Source organism: Lichenostomus cassidix, chromosome 2, assembly GCF_008360975.1.
Source record: "Lichenostomus cassidix isolate B80296 chromosome 2, HeHo_3.0, whole genome shotgun sequence".
Lineage (NCBI taxonomy): Eukaryota > Metazoa > Chordata > Aves > Passeriformes > Meliphagidae > Lichenostomus > Lichenostomus cassidix.
The window spans coordinates 1,315,835-1,334,360 of NC_139482.1; the positions used below are offsets into that span (position 1 = coordinate 1,315,835).

At 43.4% G+C, this 18,526-nt stretch overlaps 1 protein-coding gene across 1 annotated transcript; it reads right to left on the reverse strand.

Annotated features, from left to right (window-relative positions):
• Nucleotides 1–3,052: 3,052 nt before the first annotated feature.
• TMIE (transmembrane inner ear) lies at nt 3,053–17,789 on the reverse strand. Its single transcript, XM_085050068.1, has 4 exons — nt 17,139–17,789; nt 14,648–14,765; nt 11,650–11,799; nt 3,053–7,707 (listed from the first exon to the last, which is right to left on the reverse strand). Exons 1-4 carry the CDS (start codon nt 17,238–17,240, stop codon nt 7,316–7,318), a joined length of 762 nt encoding a protein of 253 aa, XP_084906194.1. The 5' UTR covers nt 17,241–17,789; the 3' UTR covers nt 3,053–7,315.
• Nucleotides 17,790–18,526: the final 737 nt, after the last annotated feature.

Here is an 18,526-nt window from a genome sequence, read left to right on the forward strand (position 1 = left end):
GATCATCCCATCCCAGCCTTTCCATGTTCTCCCTTTCCATGTTTATTCCCACTTTGCCGTATCCCAAATCCGAATCCCACTGTGATGGTCTCTTCCTGACCCAATCCCAACATTCCAAAGCCTCTTCCCACCTCTGCCCACACGGAAAAGTTTCTTTGTGAGGACCAAAGGAGCTCCAGGGAAAAGGAGAGATCCTTGAAGACACAAATCCCTTTCCTCGCTGTTTTTCCCTCCCTCATTCCAAGCGCTGCTCTCCCTCCATCCCAGGGAAATCCATCTTTTCCCTTTGCTCCAGAGGTCGGAAGTAACTCCCGGAGAACTTTCTCGTTCAGAATTCCAACTTAATGAGGTTCTTTTACAATCTTCCCAAACATTCCCTGGCTCCAGGCTATCCCCCTGTGGCAGATCCCGAGGCCAAAGCTTCCATGGGGGAATTATGATTTTTGAAAATTCCATTTGAAAGATCCCGAGGGACTTTATTAAGACTTCCTGTAAAAGGACAGGGAGTTTAATACAGAGGGGAAAAAAAAACCCTCCAGGAATTTTGATTTCCACCAGAACAGGGCTTGGCTTTGTAAATGAAATTCCCTCACGGTTTCCCCCATCCTGTTCCCATCCCATTTTCCCCCCTCCAAATCCCATAAAATAGAGCCTGGGATCAATGCCGCGTGTGTATGGAAAGAAAGAGGAATCCTGTAATTCCTGGGTTTTTCTGTGGGATGGATCACGGAGTTTGGGCTCACAGAGCTGCTGGGGAGAGCAGAAATCCTGGGCTGGCTGGAATGGGAATTTTTTGGAATTCGGAGACGCAAGGATGAGGGGATAATGTTCACTGAGGGTCGCTTGAGTGGTGGGTTTGGGGTTTTTAACGGAAGGGTTTAAGGAACTTTTCCCTTTTTATTTTCTCCCATAGGAAGAGATGGGGAAATCTGGGATGAGCTGGAGAAGGAGACATTCCAAGGAAATCCATCCTGGTTTTCTGAGCATCCAGGATTAGTGGAAAATGTCCTTGCCTGTGACATGAGCTTGGAAATGGATGAGCTTTAGAGTCCTCCCAACCCAAACCGGCCTGGAATTCCATAATTCCGGAATCTGGAATATCCATAACTGGTGGGAAAACCTCTTTCCTGGGAAACACGGATTGTCAGGAATAGCAAACCCAGGAAGAATTTTCCAGGGATTGTGTGTTCCACAGGGACACCTTCACCCCATGGCTTTGACTGGCACAGGCCTTTTCCAAAGGGTCCAAAGGGTTTAGCTCCCATTGTTTTTGGGAATATAATCCCAGAATCCTGGATTGGGTCAGGGAATTACTGGATAAATCTCCCATGGATATTTCCCAGAGGCTCTGCTTGTTAAAGGATTGCTGGCATCCCTGCTTTGGGAATTCTCTGGCTCAAGGAGAAAATGGGACAAAATAAAAATGATGGAATTCAGAGTTAATTGTTGGAAAATGTAACCTCCCTGGAGATTGGGAGCTAAGGGATTTAAAGTCATTCCCATTCCCATCCATCTCCAGGGTGTTTATTTTCCTCTCCTGGTTGCTTTTCCCTCTTTTTAATCCATGTTTTCCAAGGTTTTGGAGGTTTGGGTGTTTTTTCATAATTGTCTTTTTTTTTTAGGAATTTTCTCTGTAGGATTTTGTGAAGGGATTTCCCATTGCTCATCTGGAAATGTATCCAGGGTGGGACCTTCCCTGCCCTGGAAAAGGTTTTCCAAGGGAATTCCTGGATTTAGAGCCCTTCCTGTGTTTTCCTCTGGCTCTGCCTGCTCTGGGATGAAATCATCTCCGAGAACACAAAACTTGGAGTTCTTTGGGATCCTCAAACCCCACCAAAAATCCCATTATTTGCTTTGACCCCAAGCCTTTGAAGGATGATCCAGCCTGGATTTTTTTCCCAAAAACCCCCTAGGATGCCTTTCAATTTGTGGGAAACCCCAGGATTTTCCAACCCCCTTTCCCCACGAGGTGTCCTTTGATGTTCCCATTCCGCATCCTTCAAAACGAAAATAGCCCCGAAAATCCTGGATCCGTGAAATTCCATAGCCTTCATCCCACATCCAGCAGCATTCCAGAGGCCAGGAAAAAACCCCAAACCATTCCCATGAAAGTCGAGTTGGAAACCGGAGAGATAAAAAAAGGGGGAAGTTGGAATTTCTCTGCCCCTCTCCGGTTTCCCTCGATGGCTTCCAGATTGATTCCCGAAAGGAAAACTTTCATTTTAATTCCTTTAAACTCTCCTTTAATTCCCACAAATTTGGGATGGGATGGAAACCTCTGAAGTCATTCCCAATAAAATTCTGCCACTGGAATGTGGCCAAACCTTTGGATGAGCTGGAAGGCAAGGGAGATGATTTTCCCATTAAATCTTTGGCTCTGCGGAGCCAACGGGAAGAAAAGGTGGATTTTGCTTCCAAGGAATCCAAAGCTCCAAACCACAGGGAAAATTTGGGAATAGAGGCTCCTTTTCCTTGAGAATTCCTCCCCTAACTACAACCACACTGCTTCTCCAAGCTCCATGGAAAATTCTGATGGATCTTATTCCAGACAGCCAAAATTCCAAAGGTTTAGGCTCCAAAGGATATGGAGCAAAAACACCCCAAATCCCAAAAAAAACCCAATCAGAGCTGGGGCATTGCTGGAGTTTTTGAAGTCATGGAATCATAAAAATCATGGAATCATAAAAATCATGGAATCATAAAAATCATGGAATCATGGAATCATAAAATCATGGAATGATGGGATGGTTGGAATGGGAATCATCCCATCAGTGGGATCATCCAGTCCCTTCCAAATCCCTCAATCCATGGAGGGATTGATTCCCTCCTGGAAGCCAAAATTTCTCCCGAGGGAGAAAGGGAATGTGGGAAAAGTTTGGACCAAGGTGAGGCTGGAAATTTGGGATTTGAGGCCATCCGGAGCAGAGGAATTCCACGTGAACCATTTTTTAATGGATTTACACGCTAAGGAGGAGAATTCCTGAGCGTGAATGGTGGCACATTCCAGAGGAAATCAGAAATCAGAATAAATCCCATTTTCATTTATTCCCAACCCAAAGAATTCCATTAAAAAATTCCCAGTTTCTCACACCTTGTTTTCCTCATTCCCATCCCGAGCTCCTCCAGCACCTCCTCACTTTCCCCCCGGCACACTCGGAATGCAAACCTGGATTTTTATTGGCCCCTAAATCCGAGAATTCCCATTGTATCCATGACCTCCCTGGAATAACCCCAGGCAGTTTTATGGGAAGAGAAGATTGGGAAGCTCAGGGAGGCTTTGCTGCTATTATTTGGGAACAAATCCCTGGAGAATCCTTGGAAAGGAATGTGCCTTTGGCGTTGTTGGTGACATTCAGCTTTTGTCACTCTGGGTGTTTTTTTCCCTGGATTTTTTCCAGCCAGGAAAGTTTGGGATCATAAAATTCCCTGTGAGGGGAGGAGGGGAGTGCCGTGGGAAATGCCGGGAGAAATTTGGGATGATGGAGAGCCTTGCTTATCTCCCTGTTATTGTCTGAGGAACCTCAGGCATTCTTGGAATTGTGCTCCGGGAGGATTTTTGAGCCGGATGGGAATTCTGGGAAAGGACCACACCCCATCCTGGAAAAAAAAAAATCGGGAAAGGCGAATTTGACAGCTTTTTATTGGTCAAAAATTCCCGATTTTTAAAGGCTGCAAATCCCAACCTCTGACAAATGTTAAAAATATAAATCCCAACCTGACCTGTGGATGAAAAGCTCAACCTCCAATCCGGGAAATCCGTGGGAAGCTGATAATTTCATTTTTTTGGCCACTTGGAAGGGGAAAATCCCAAGGTTTGAACAGCTCTGCTTCCAGGGATTCCACCCACCTGGAAAAGGGAATCTCCCACTCCTTGGGGTTCGTTTTCCATGGATTTAAGCAGGTGATCCCAAATTTTCTTTGCTGCAATTCCAAAGGGAGCACAGCCAAAAATTTTGCGATGTTTAGATCCATATTATGATATAAAATATCCTTTTAAAAATTTTATAAAAGAATTAATTTTATAAAATATAATAATACATTGTATAAAATCAAATCCCAGCAGTTCCTGGAATTCCCACTGTGGAAGGAGAGGGAAGAATTTCAGGTTTTTCCTTGAGAGACTCTGGGCCAGCTGGAATTCCTGCAGAGGGTTTGATCCTTTGGACATATCCTGGAATTTCCGAGCCATGAATGCACTTTGGCATCTCCTGCTGAGTTTTCCCTGCTTTTCCCTAATCCTAAAAATCTTAAAAATCAAACAAATCCTTTCCCCTAATCCTAAAAATCCATGAGGAAAATTCCACAAGCAGCTTTTGCCCAGGATTCTTTCCCAAATGAAAGATTCCAAATGCAATTCCAAACTCCTCTTTTTCATCTCCTGCTCATCCAGCCTCCCTGAAATCCCTTGGATTCAACTTTTTGGGCTAATTTTATTTTTATCCTCCAACAAAAATAAGATTTTTTTGGACTCTCATTCATCCATTATGAATTAAACCCAACTTTTCCTTCTATTATCCATGGAAAAACAACCCAGGGTGAAAATCTGGATAAACCAATGCCTGGAACATCCTTAGCTGGAAGATTTCCCAAATCCAGGCGTAACTTTCCATCCCAACTAAGCCCAGATTCCCTAAAAATCAATTCTAATATCCCAGACAAGATCCCCTCTATGGAATTTATGGAATTGTGGAGATCCTAGAATTTTTTCCAGGCTGGATGGTTTTTCCTCCTCCCACCTTTGCCATGGAACAGCATCACCTTAATCCAGGGAAATGAGCCATCCTGCCATTATTCCCTGGATTTCTGGGAATTAAATCCGAATTTCGGCCTCTGGAATTCCATTCCCACCGAAATCCGTGAAAAATAAATCCAGTTTTCCGCTAAAAATTCCCTCTGCCACACTCCAGCCCCCTGGCTGTGGATTTTCCAAGGCAATTTCTCCACCTGCTGGTGGAAAAACAATTCCCAAAATGCTGGAATTTCTCCGGGATGGAATTTTCCACCTTTTCCTCACTTCCCGACTTTCAGATCCCACTGGATTGGGGAAAACAACGATTTGGGGTTGGGAATTTATTCCTTCCGTGGCAACTTCGGGAATTTGGATGATTTTTTGGGACAGGATGTTCCCTGGAACCTCCAGGAATGGATTCCCTGATCCCAAAAATGAATTCCCTGAATTCCACCCTCACACAATAATTCCAGCCCAACTTAATCCACACTTTATTCCCAAAGGATAAATTACTTTTTTTTAAACAGAAAATCCTTTCTTTTTTCCCTCAATCAGTAAAACATTCCCACGAATTGCTGGGATCTGATCTGTAGGATTTGGAATATTTTCTTGGAAAGAAGGGATGCAGGTGGATTTCAAAGGATCCGCCAATCCCAACAATTATTTTATTTTGGAATTTGATTATTTTTTAATGGGATGGGGATGGAAGTTGGATGTAGGCAAAGGAATTTCTCAGCAAAGTAAAGGAGTGGATTTTCCTCCTGGAAACCTTTGGATTGGGAATAAATCCATAAATCCACTCCTCCTCCCTCTTTCCAAACTGAGCCAGCAGCCTCAGCAAATCCCAAATTTCCAGCAGGATTCACAGCTCTCCATCACAATTCCAGCCGCAGGACAGGAAATCTGAGTTTTCCTGCCCAAATACCAGCTGGATCCAATCCTGGAGTTTTCCCTTCCCAAAATTCCCAGTGGGATCAGGCAGATCCCAGGGAATCTAATGTTAAAATCTTATTTTTTGGTTGTGATTCCTGATTACAGAGGGCCTTGAAAAAATGGGATTGGGATTGAGATTCCAAATAAAATCCAATATCTGTGACAATATTCCCAAAAAATTGGGATTGGGATTGAGATTCCAAATGAAATCCAATGTCTATTTCCATATTCCCAACAAATTTGGATTGAGATTCCAAATGAAATCCAATATCTGTGTCCATATTCCCATTTTTCCATCGGTGCCATTCCAAGGATGGAGATTTAGGGCTCCTCTGGGCAGAATTCCCAACCCTGATTCCCAGAATTCCCAACTGGTGCTCATCATGCTCTTCCCAAACATCATTCCCAACCTCTCTCAAGTTTTCCACCTTTCCAGGACCTCTGGAATTCTGGGGTCTTTTTGGAGCTGATTGAATATTCCCTGAATTTTTCTGGACTCATTTCCCACCAGGATGATTCGGGGAGGAAAGAAGGGAAAGGAAAACCAGGACAAGGAAAAGTGGGAAAAATGGGAAATGTCTTTATGGTGATAAATCTGTGTTGGCAAAACAGCGGGAAGAGAAAACAGCTGGGAAAATAAATCAAATAAATATAAAATAAATCTCATTCCTGGGATTTAGGAAAAAAGGCCTGGAATAAAGGCAGCCAATTCCATGCCAGTGGATATCCCAAATTTTCGTCATCTCAAGACTTTCCATGCTATCCCCAAAAAGTTTTGGAAGCAAATCCCCCACAGCTGGGAATTCTAAAGCATAAATTGCCAGAATATTTACCAAAAAAACCCAAACCCTGAAAAAATGCTTTTCCTGATAAAACCACTCTGCAGAAATTCCCGGGAAGTGAGGGAATAACAACCATGTGGAAATGCAGCACAATTCCTGCTTTCAGAACTGGATTTCCTCAGCAAAAAATTGGGAAAAAGGTGGATAAATCTCCTGGAAGAGATGCAATTCCTTGTGTTACCTGCAGTGATCCAGGGAAAGAGGACCTGGGAAGGAAGGAAGGAAGGAAGGAAGGAAGGAAGGAAGGAAGGAAGGAAGGAAGGAAGGAAGGAAGGAAGGAAGGAAGGAAGGAAGGAAGGAAGGAAGGAAGGAAGGAAGGAAAAATTCCCACATGTCCAAACAACCTCTTGGAATTCACAACCTGGAGAACTCCATCCTTCGGGATTTTTCTGGGATTTACATCATCCCTAAAACTCCCCACGTGCAAATTCCAGTGAGGAAGTGCTGATAAAGAAATCTTTATCCAACTTCTCCAGGTCCTCAGGGAGAATAAATTTGGGATGAATCCCATTTTCCCGTCAGTTTGGCTCCTCATCCCTGGGCATTCCCATCTTTATCCAAAGTCCTGATTCTGGTTCCAGTTTTGTTCTATCCTTGTTCCCACTGGAGATTTTTATTTCTCATCCAACCAAATATCCAAGTTTTCCTTTGGAGAGCCAAATCCCAGTGCTTTGATCTCCAAAATGGAATCAATCCATGAATCCAGCAGCACTCCAGCTGGAATATCTGGAAAAGCACATCCTCCCAGTGCTCCCCCACAGCGATTTGCCAGAGAATTCCCAAAAAATCCCAGCCCTGTCTTTTAGGGAGGTCATTTCTTCTTTGCCGGAGCTTTGGAATTCCCGCCGGCTTTTCCGTTGCTTTTGGCACCTCCTGATTTTCCAGCTTCACCTTCCTTTTCCCCTTTTTTCCCAGCTCCTTGTTTCTTGTCACCTCCGTCCTTTCCCTTTTCCCCCTTTTCCCCTTTTCCTCCTTTTTCTTCTTTTCCTTCTTTTTCTTCTTTTCCTCCTTTTTCTCCCTTTTCCCCCTTTTCTCCTTCCTTCTTTTTGGCACCATCCTTCCCTTCCTTCTTGGATTCTTCCTTCTCCTTCTCTCCATCCTTCTTCTTGGGATCTTTGGCTCCATCCTTCTTCCCCTGAGCCTTGTCCACTTTTCCGGATACAGTGGGAACTTCCTCCTCTTTTTTTTCTTCCGCAACCTGAGCTGTTTTGAACGATAGAAAATAAAAAACCAGGAAAGGAATTAATGTGGATTGAAATTACCCAGGAATAGATCAAAATTCCTGCTCCCTGCTGGAAATCTGGGACAAAGGGAAAATACTCCTAATGGGGATTTTCCCATCCAAATGTTTGCTCCGGATGAGTTTTTTAGGAGAGGAATTTGGGATAATCTTTATTCTCAAGGTGGGAAAGCCTTGACACAGATTCCCAGAGAAGTTGTGGATTCTCCTGGATCCCTGGAATTGTCTAAGACCAGGTGGGATGGGGCTTGGAACACCCTGGGATAACGGAATTTCCCCTTGCCCATGGAATGGGATGATCCCTTAATTCCCTTCCAATCCAATCATTGGGAAGGAATTCCATAGCACAAAACTTTCCCTGATTTTTGTTTCCTTGGAACAAAAATGATCCTGATTTTTTTCCATCCAAAGTGGTTCCATTTCTCCAAAGTTCTCCCAAAATCAGGGATTGATGCCCTGAACTCATCCCAAGCACAACTTCACCCTTCAGCACGGATCACATTCCATGTGTTTCTTATGGAAAGTTTTGGTTTTTTCTTTGCTTGAGGAAAGCAGAGGATAAAGTTTTACAAAATCCAAAGAAAATGAGGGAAGTTCTCCATCTTTTTGCCTTCTCTGGAAAGGGACAGAGATTTGGAGAAAGGGATGGAGTGACAGGACAAGAGGGAATGGCTTTAAACTCAAACGCAGTAGGGAGAGATGGGATATTGGGAAGGAATTCCTGGCTGGGATGGAATTCCCAGAGAAGCTGTGGCTGCTCCTGGATCCCTGGCAGTGTCCAAGGCCAGGCTGGACAGGACTTGGAGCAACCTGGGATAGTGGGAATTGTCCTTGCCCATGGAATGGGATCATCCTTAAGGTCTCTTCCCACCCAAACAATTCCAGGATTCTGGAATTCCACGAAACCTGAATTTTTCGCATTTCCATAAAACATTCCTTCGGTGTGGACATTGAAATAAAGTTCCATCCTTTGTCCTTGGGAGTGGTGGTTTATTTATCCATAAAAAAATGGGAGTGGAACAATACAGAGCATTCCTCACAATCCGAGAGGAATCCCTGACATTCCATAAAAAAAAAAAAATAAAGACTAAAAATCAACCCCAAGCGACCCCATTGTCCCCTTCCCAGAAAAATAAAGTAGGAACCAGGTGAATTCCCCAAAAATCAACTGGAGCAGCCTCAGACTGGAATCCTTGGAGATCTCCATGGATCCACATGGGAAACTCCAAACAAATCCTGCTTTTTCTTCTCCCAAAACCTGGGAATGGAGCACAAATCAACTTTTAAATCCTGTTTTAACCACCGAGCCCTAAAATCCATTTCTTTATTCCCAGAAGGATTTGCTCTTTACGACATTCCAAAAATGACACGGAGAGCATTTAGGAATTAAAATATTCCATCCTAGGGAAGGTGAAATAGGAGAAAATAATTCCAAGAACTGGGAGTATTTTAAACATTGGAATATATTTGGGATCTGTGATTTTGTCAAGGTGTCCAGACAAAAATTCCAGCATGGAGATGAACCTCAAAGGTTCCCACAATTCCCATTGGAATGCCTGAATTGCACAGGGAGGATTTTTTGGGATCAGGATGCATCTCCAGAGGGAAAACCTGGGAATTTGGTCACACAAAGAACTGTCAATCCCAGGAGTCCTCAGCTGAGGGAATCCTTTGGAATTCCCAAGGCTGGAGACTCCCAGGAATTTTTAAGGCACAATTTGCCTCTTCCACTTCAGCACCTTCCTTTCCATGGAAAAAATGGAATATTTTTATTTTCCACCGTGGACAAAGGGATAAAGTCTGGATAAAGTCTGGAAAATCACTGCTATCCACATCCATCTGCATAAATATGGCTAACACTTGGGAAGAGATAATTCCCATCCCAATATTGACTCTTTCCAGGAAATTTGGGCTGCCAAATCCCAGAGGATCAGGAATTTCCAGGAACATCTTTTCCTGAGCCTTTATCAAATATCAGCACCAGAATTCCGGGATTCTCCATGGGTGACCCAAATTTAATGGGATAAAAGGTAGTTGGGATATTCCTCATGGTCTGACTGCCTCCGAATAAATGGATTTCTTGTGGATATATTGTGGGAATTTATTCCTGAATTCCCATTGTAAGAATTGGATTACAAATTAATTAATAATAAATTTGGAATCGAGTTAATGACTTGATTACAAAATCAATAACTTCCAATGGAATTATTAAATCCACACCAAGATCCAACCTTTGGATGAAGCACATGGATATCTGTGGGATGTACAGGATTTTCCCAGGAAATCCAGATTTATTCTGGGGTGAAACCAAATTTCCTCTCTGCCTTTTTGGGATATTCTTACCCTTGATTTATTGGTTTTCCAGAGGGATGAGGACCCAACAGGAAATTAATGGACTGGGAATTCTGTCATCCACATGATCCTTTACATTCCCTGGGATCTACAGAATTTATGGAGTCAGAATTTGGGTTTTTTGGGCAGCAAATCAAAGAATCCCTCAATTTCCTGCTGAAATGTGGGCATTTTCCAAGTGGGATTGCTCCCAGATTGGATTTTCCAGACCTTTGGATAACCTTGGAGTTGAAAGCAGTTGGATTTTAAGGATTTAAGGACAAGGAATAAGTGTAAACAAGGATTAATCCATGGAATTTGGGCTCAGGTGTCAGGACACCCCCGAAATCCCAAGATTTGTGTGATTCCCATTGTTCAGCTGTTATTTCTGCATTCTGCTGGTGTAGGACAGAATTTCTCCAAGGAATTCCTAAATTCCCAAATTCCTACAATGCTGGGATCTGCCTCTTTCCCCAAGGATTGAAGCAGCACATCCTGAATTAAGGAAAAGCAGTTTTTATAGAATTACAGTTTAGAGAGACACAGGAAAGAGGTGGAAAAAAGCCACAAAAAGGTGTTGAGGAAACAGGAAAAATCCAGGAACGGAGAAGCAGAAATTCCAAGGGTCGATGGATCCCCTTGGAAAGAGAAGCCACAGGCAGGCAGGAAGTCAATCCCTAATTTCCTTGGAGAATCATTTCATCCTCTTCCTTCAGCACGGGCAGGGAGTGGAGAGGTCGGGACTGGCTATGGCCAGGGAGAGTGAGGAGAGTTTCGGGAGAGCCTATGGAATCAGGAAAGGAGAGTGAGAGCCGCGGACAGCCGGGAAACCAACATTCCAGGTGTGTTTGTTCCCATCCCGCCAGGAAAAACCGGGAATAGGGAATTCCAGCCGCTCCTCTTTTCCCTCCAACCCAAGGAGTGGCCCTTTCATTAATCTTAATTCCCTCTGGGAATTTTAAACATGGAATTTTTCTCCACAACTCCCTGACGGGAGGGTGAGGCTCGGATTTTGATAGGAAAATGGGATTTGGCCACAAGTTGTCCCAGGAAAGGTTCAGATTGGATATTAGGGGAAAAAATTCCTAATCGGAAGAGTGATTAAGGATTGGGATTGGCTGTCCAGGGAAGCGCTGGAATCACTGGAATGACCATCACTGGAATGACGGCGATGGAATCATGGACATCAGTGGAATCAATGGAATGACGGTGATGGAATCAATAGAATGACAGTGATGGAATCACCATCCTGGCAGGATTCAAAAAACCAGGAATTATGGCACTTCCCATCACTTTTTAGCAGGATTTGGTCTCATACAGGGTTTGATGAACCTGAGGGTCTTTTCCCACCTTAATCTGGGAATAAAGGAACTATTCTGACTCAAACCAATGGAAAAATTCCCTCTAATCTGAAGGATCTTATCTAAATATCCTTATTTTTTGCCCAGAGAAAATTGGGTTGAAAATTCCACATCCCTGGAAGAGTCAATCTCAGTGGTGTCACCAACTTTGCATTCCCACAAAGGGAATGATTTTTTTTCCTTCTCAATCCCAAAAAAAAGAGCGGGAATTACCTCCAGGGATCTCGGTGAGCTCGTTGAGGGGCGGCACGGTGTCCAGTTTGTCGGCGTAGTTCTTGGCCGCCTTGCGCTGGGCGTAGCGCGCCTCGATCTCCTTGCGCGTGCGCGGGATGCGGCACTTGAATATACAGCACAGCGTGATGACTGGGAACGGAGGGAAAACGGGAATTCTGTGAGTTATTGGGAATGGAGGGGAAAACGGGAATTCTGTGAGTTAGTGGGAATGGAGGGGAAAATGGGAATTCTGGGTGATGACTGGGAATGGAGGGGAAAATGGGAATTCTGTGAGTTATTGGGAATGGAGAGGAAAATGGGAATTCTGGGTGAGTTATTTGGAATGGAGAGAGAAACAAGGATTTGGATTGGTCACTGGGAATAGAGAGAGAGAAATGAAGATTTACAGGGGAATGGAGAGGGAAATGAGGATATTCTGGGTGAGTTATTCGGAATGGAGAGGGAAATGAGGAATTCTGGGTGAGTTATTGGGAATGGAGGGAAAAACGGGAATTCTGTGAGTTAATGGGAATGGAGAGGGAAAATGGGAATTCTGGGTGATGACTGGGAATGGAGGGGAAAAACGGGAATTCTGTGAGTTACTGGGAATGGAGGGGAAAATGAGGAAATTCTGGTGAGTTATTGGGAGTGGAGGGGAAAAACGGGAATTCTGGTGAGTTACTGGGAGTGGAGAGGGAAAGTGGGAATTCTGGGTGAGTTATTGGGAATGGAGGGGAAAATGGGAATTCTGTGAGTTATTGGGAATGGAGGGGAAAATGGGAATTCTGTGAGTTATTGGGAATGGAGAGGGAAACAAGGATTTGGGTTGGTCACCGGGAATAGAGAGAGAGAAATGAGGATTTACAGGGGAATGGAGAGGGAAATGAGGATATTCTGGGTGAGTTATTGGGAATGGAGGGAAAAACAGGAATTCTCTGAGTTATTGGAAATGGAGGGGAAAATGGGAATTCTGTGAGTTACTGGGAATGGAGGGGAAAAACGGGAATTCTGGTGAGTTATTTGGAATGGAGGGGAAAAACGGGTATTTTGGGGGAGTTATTGGGAATGGAGAAGGAAACAAGGAATTCTGGGGGAGTTACTGGGAGTGGAGAGGGGAATCAGATTGAATTCCAAATTTTTCCGGGAAAACTGGGAAGGGTTTAATCACCTCCCATCCGGGATTTTTGCCCAAATTATTTTTCCTCCATTTCCAGGCTCTGCTCTATCCATATTCCTGATATTCCTGCTCTTTCAGGAATGTGGATTTATGGAATGACACACAAATCCATGAGAATTCCACCTCTAGCACTACCTGGGCAAAAATGGGAATACAATGGAAATACTCCAGGTGGAATTTTCTGCCATTGGTTGGATTATTCCCAATATTTTGGGGGATTTTTGGTGAATATCCAATCCCAGAGCAGAAATTAAGGAAAAAGAGATGGATGAGACTGACAGGGAATTGTTTCTGTAGGGATCATGAGGAATTTAGGGTTAGAGATGGAAAACCTCCTGGATTACAGGGATGGAAATGAATTTTTCCTGGTTTTAATCGTCCCAAAAATTCTCTTTATGTAGGGATTGAAGTTGTTTTCCCATTAAATGAGGAGAGAGTTTGGGATTTATATGGATTTTCCACCTTTTTTGATGGGATTATGCCACCTGGTGGGAAGAGCTGGAGCAGCAGTTGGAATCCTCACTTGGATCACATTTACAGATTTATTTGATTGAATTTTTATTTATTTTTATTTACTTGTTCCATTATTACTTAGTTGATTAAAAAATATGATGTTTGTAATTTATATTAATTACAAGTTGTATACATTGTTGTAATTAATACACGAATACCCACTGTGATGTTCACTGGATTTACAAAATAATTCTTTTAAAATTATAATTTATGCATTGATACTTCACTTAATTTTTATATTAACTCTATTTCAAAGGAATATTTTTTAAAATATTTATTCTATTTTAATGTCATATTTAGTTTTATTTTTTAGTTTTCTATTTTTCTATTTCATTGTGTCAATGTTTATTGTTATACTTAAATCTACCTTTTAATTTACTATATTTAATTATACTTTTATATTTTGTAATATTTTTAGGTTTCTATTTTTTATTTAATTCTATTTTTAATTTTTCATTTTTCTATTTGGTTCTATTTTTCTATTTTGTTCTATTTTTAATTTTCTGGTTTTCTATTTCATCCTACTATTTAAATTTCTATTTATATATTTAACTCTACTTTTAAATTTCCTATTTTTATATTTATTTCTATTTTTGAATTCCTTACTCTTACACTTAATTCCACTTCTAAAACTTTTATTTTTGCATTTAACTCTGTTTTTTAATTTTATTTTTTTAAATTTAAATCTACCCTTTAATTTCCTATTTTATACTTAATTCTATTTAAAAAAAATTATATTTATATACATATTTTAATTTTAATATATTTCTACTTTTGAATTTCCTAAGATCCTCCCTTTCCCCTCCATGAATAAATTTATCCAGAGGAATCAGCTGATTCAGATTTTGGAATTTGGGTTTTGTCTGATTTTGGAGTTTAGGATTTTGCCTGGTTCTCGAATTAGGTTATTTCCATAATTGTGGAATTTAGGGATTTTATCTGGTTTGGGAATTTTGTATTTTGCCAAGCTGGAAATTTAGGATTTTGCTTGATTTTGGAGTTAAAGATTTTGCCTGGTTCTGGAACTAGATTATTTCCATAATTTCAGAATTTAGGGATTTTGCCTGGTTTTGGAATTTAGGATTTTTCCTGGTTTTTGGGGAATTTTGTATTTCACCTTTTCTGGGAGGGGGGGGAATTCAGGATTTTGCCAGGTTTAGGAATTGATCCCAGAGTTCCAAATCCCTGGGATCTCCTGCAGATCCCTCCCTTTCCCTCCGAGAACAAATTCATCCGGAGGAATCTGTGCGTCCTGCGGAGTTTTCCGGGAGCGAATCCCGCCGGGAATGCTGGAAGTGCAGGACTCACTGATGGAGAGCACGAAGAGGGCGAAGATCCCAACCACCTGCCAGAGCCGCAGCCCCCAGATCACCACGGTTTCCGACGTCACCGGATCCGGCTTCTTCTTGGGAGGCGCCGTGGTGGCCTGGAAAACGGGAATATGGCGGGAAAACGGGAATATGGCGGGAAAACGGGAATATGGCGGGAAAACGGGAATATGGCGGGAAAACGGGAATATAATGGGGAAACCATGGGAATATAATGGGGAAACCATGGGAATATAATGGGGAAACCATGGGAATATAATGGGGAAACCATGGGAAAATGGGAATGCAGTGGGAAAATGTGAATATAATGGGAATATAATGGGAATATAATGGGAATATAATGGGAATATAATGGGAATATAATGGGAATACAGTGGGAATACAGTGGGAATACAGTGGGAAAACAGGAACATAATGGGAAAACAATTGGAAAATGGGAATATAATGGGAAAACAACAGGAAAATGGGAATTTAATAGAAGTACAGTGGGAAAATGGGAACACAGCAGGAAAACAATGGGAAAATGGGAATATAATGGGAAAACAGGAATAGAATGGGAAAATGAGAATATAATGGGAAAACAATGGGAAAAAGAGAATACAGTGGGAAAATAAGAATATAATGGAAAAGCAATGGGAAAAAGGGCATACAGTGGGAAAATGGGAATACAGTAAGAAAATGGGAATATAATGGGAAAATAACAGGAAAACAGGAATACAACAAGAAAACAGAAGTACAATGGGGAAACACAGCTTAGGATGGTGAAATTCCCAAAAATTCTCCTGCGCTGTCAGCACATCCCTGAGCAGGTCCAATGTGGTGACTCTCAACATTTTGGGAATGTTGGAGGAATGTGGAGCTGCTGTTTGTTTTTTGGGAATGTGGGAATCGAGCTGGGATTTGCAGAATTGAAAGGGAATCTTCTGGCTGTTCTGCAATTCCTGGTTGTTCCTAAAGAGCTCCTTTCTCAGAGCCCAACATTCCTAAATGTTTCCTTACTTTTGTTCCTTTGTTTTCCCTCATTTGGTTTTTTTCAGGAATTTTTTTAGCTGCTGGAATGATTTTGCTCTTTTTTTCTTTCCAGCTTTTTTTTTTTTGCCTTCTCTGTTTGCTCCAGTCTGGCTGAGCCGAAATCCAATTATTCAGGACAACTCCATTATCCAATTATTTCCAGGAAAAAAAACTCCTTGCAGAGCTTTTCCAGGAAAACCTGGGATAAACAAAGCAGATCCTCCAATTCTCCCTGGTTCATCCCAATTTTTGTGGGTTTGACATTTTATTTTTGTTTGCTTCGGCATGAGGACAATTCCTGGAAACTGGAATATAAGAAATGGAGAATTTTCCCGCTGGATGGATTGTGCTGAATATCCCTCGGATTCCGTGAAGGATAATTTGGGAATTCTGCACTGTCAGGGGAAGTTCTGCCTCAGTTGTCCCCTTGAGAGAGGTTGAACAGCTCGGAAAACCTGGAATTATTCCTGGAGCGTGGGAAAGCTTGGGAAGGATTCCTGGATTGCCTTGCTGGGGATTTTAGGGAATGCTCAGGTAGGATGGATTGGTGGAAAATCAGGGAATTATTTGGGAATGGGACAAGAAAAGTGCTGGGAAGGAGCTGGAAGTGGGGAGTGGATGTGAAATGGGAATTCCCTGGTTTTAGGGAGGAGCTGCCAAATTCCACAGGCTCTGGAAAGCAGGGGAAGAGCAGGGATGAGAGGCTTTAAATCCCTGGAAAAAAACATGGAAAGGGCATGGATGAGAGGCTTTAAATCCCTGGAAAAAAAACATGGAAAGGGCAGGGATGAGAGTCTAAAAACCTGAAAAATCCCAGTGTTCATCCCTAACACAGCCATGCAGGCAGGAATTTTCTAATCCCAGAAATCCGGAAATCCCAGCAAAGTTCTGCTCCAGAAATTCCAGCTTGGAGCGGGAAGGATCCAGAGGGGGGAAAGTGAAAGTTTTTGGGAGCTGGGATTCCAGAGCGCCGTTTTTCCAGGGATTTTCCCTCCTGGAATTGCTCTCAGGGATCGGGAGCTGCTCGGCCCTCCTGGGTCATTCCCAGTTTTTTCCATAGGAAGCGCAGAGTCATCCTTAGGGAAAAACTCTCGCGGAGGGGGAGGAATTCCACTCCCAAAATCCAGGTTTTTTTCGGGATGACAGGGAATGAGGGAAGGCAGGAGAAGGAAAACACAGCCCGAATATTTTCCTCGGGAATGCACATCCAGGGACAGGATTTTGGGATCATTCCAGGTCCTTTCCCCCCTGATCCTCAGATGGTTGGAAGTGCAGAACGGGGCTGGAAACCGCCGAGATTCCAACCCCTGGAAAACTCTTTATTCCCTAATTCAGGCCCTTCGGGAATCACCCAAATCTCCCAAAAAACCCCCTTGGAACCACCTTAAATTCCCGGTTTTTCGCTCTCCACCTTCCCTGACCCCCGGAGATCCCAGTTTTCCAGCGGGATTTTCCCTCACCTCGATCAACTGCGCCAGGGAAAGTCTGGAGCGAACCAGGATGAGGCAGGAAAATCCCAGGCAGGAGGAGAGAGGAGCGTTCCAGGGTGGATCCCACGCCATCTTCTCTTCCCGGGGTTTTTCCAGCTCCTGCCGATCCCGGGATTTCGTGGATAACGCTCTCCCGGCCCTGCTTTTCCAGGCGCCTTTTCCAGGCGGGACCCGGCGCTGGGAGCCGTTAATTAATTAATTAGGCGGTGTCGCTTACAGAGCTGCGGGAAGGGAGGGAGCAGGGAGCACCGGCAGCTCTTCCTGCTGCTCCACAGGCGAGGAATTCACTTTTCCAATTCCCTGATTTGCTTTTCCATGGGGTTTTCCAGCTGCCTGAGCGATTCCAGCTGTTGTTTTGGGGAGGGAATTTTATTCCTTTAAAAAAAAAAAGGGATTCAAGCCAAGCTGGGGCTTCTTCAGGGGTGCTGGGGATGGATACTTGGAATCCTGGGATTTTCAAAGTGTTTTTCATTCCCGATGGATTTTATGGATGTGTTCCTGCAGTCTGGGATGTCACCTGAACTTTATAGGATCACGGAATGATTTGGGATGGAAAGGGTCTGACAGCTCATCCCATTCCCTGGCAGGGACAATTCCCATTATCCCAGATTTCTTCAGCCTGGCCTTGGAAACTTTCAGGGATGAGGCAGCCACAGATTTTCTGGGAATTCCATCTCAGCTACTCCCCACTCCCCAGCCAGGAATTCCTTCCCAATATCCCATCTAAACCTCCTCTCCTTCCGTTTAAAGCTGATTTCTGAACTGGATTTTGGGATTCTGTCCCAGCAGAATCCTGGGATTTCAGGCAGGGAAACAATCCCAGGGATCCAGGAGGATCCAATCCCTCCAGCTGCTGTGTTGCAGCATTTTTAGGGAATTAAACGCAATTCCTGGATTAAAGTATCTCCGCAGGGAAGGAATATTTCAGCAGCTCAAGAAGCCTTGAGATTTAATTATGGATCAGCCTGGGAATATTCCAGGAGTTTGGAATGCTCCCAGCATGGCTTTTGAGGAATGGCACGGGGCTGGGATGATGGGAAAATGCTCGGGAATTCAGGAATTCGGGATGCGGCGGTAGGAGACAGAGGGTGGCAGCAGCGAGACAGGGAATTCCTGCTTCCCAAATTGTCCAGCCGGAGGGAAGCTGGAATTCCTGCCGAGGGTGGGATCAGCTCCATCCAACCCTCCCCAGACATCCCGGGCTTTCCAAGAATCCCTTCCAAGCTCGCTCTGCTCTCCTTGGGTTTCCCCCAGAGCAGTGAGATCCAAACCCTCTTTTATGGATGTTTGGAGATTTCCAGGGATACCTGCATCCCAATTTTCCCTGTCGCTCCCCAATCCAGCCCCAGCAAAGAGAA

Coding starts and splice junctions, on each gene's coding strand:
- TMIE (XM_085050068.1), bottom strand. CDS start 17,240: ATGGCGTGGGATCCACCCTGGAACGCTCCTCTCTCCTCCTGCCTGGGA. Junction 11,800..14,647: donor CCTCTTCGTGCTCTCCATCA/GTGAGTCCTGCA, acceptor CTCCGTTCCCAG/TCATCACGCTGTGCTGTATA. Junction 7,708..11,649: donor GCTCACCGAGATCCCTGGAG/GTAATTCCCGCT, acceptor CGTTCAAAACAG/CTCAGGTTGCGGAAGAAAAA.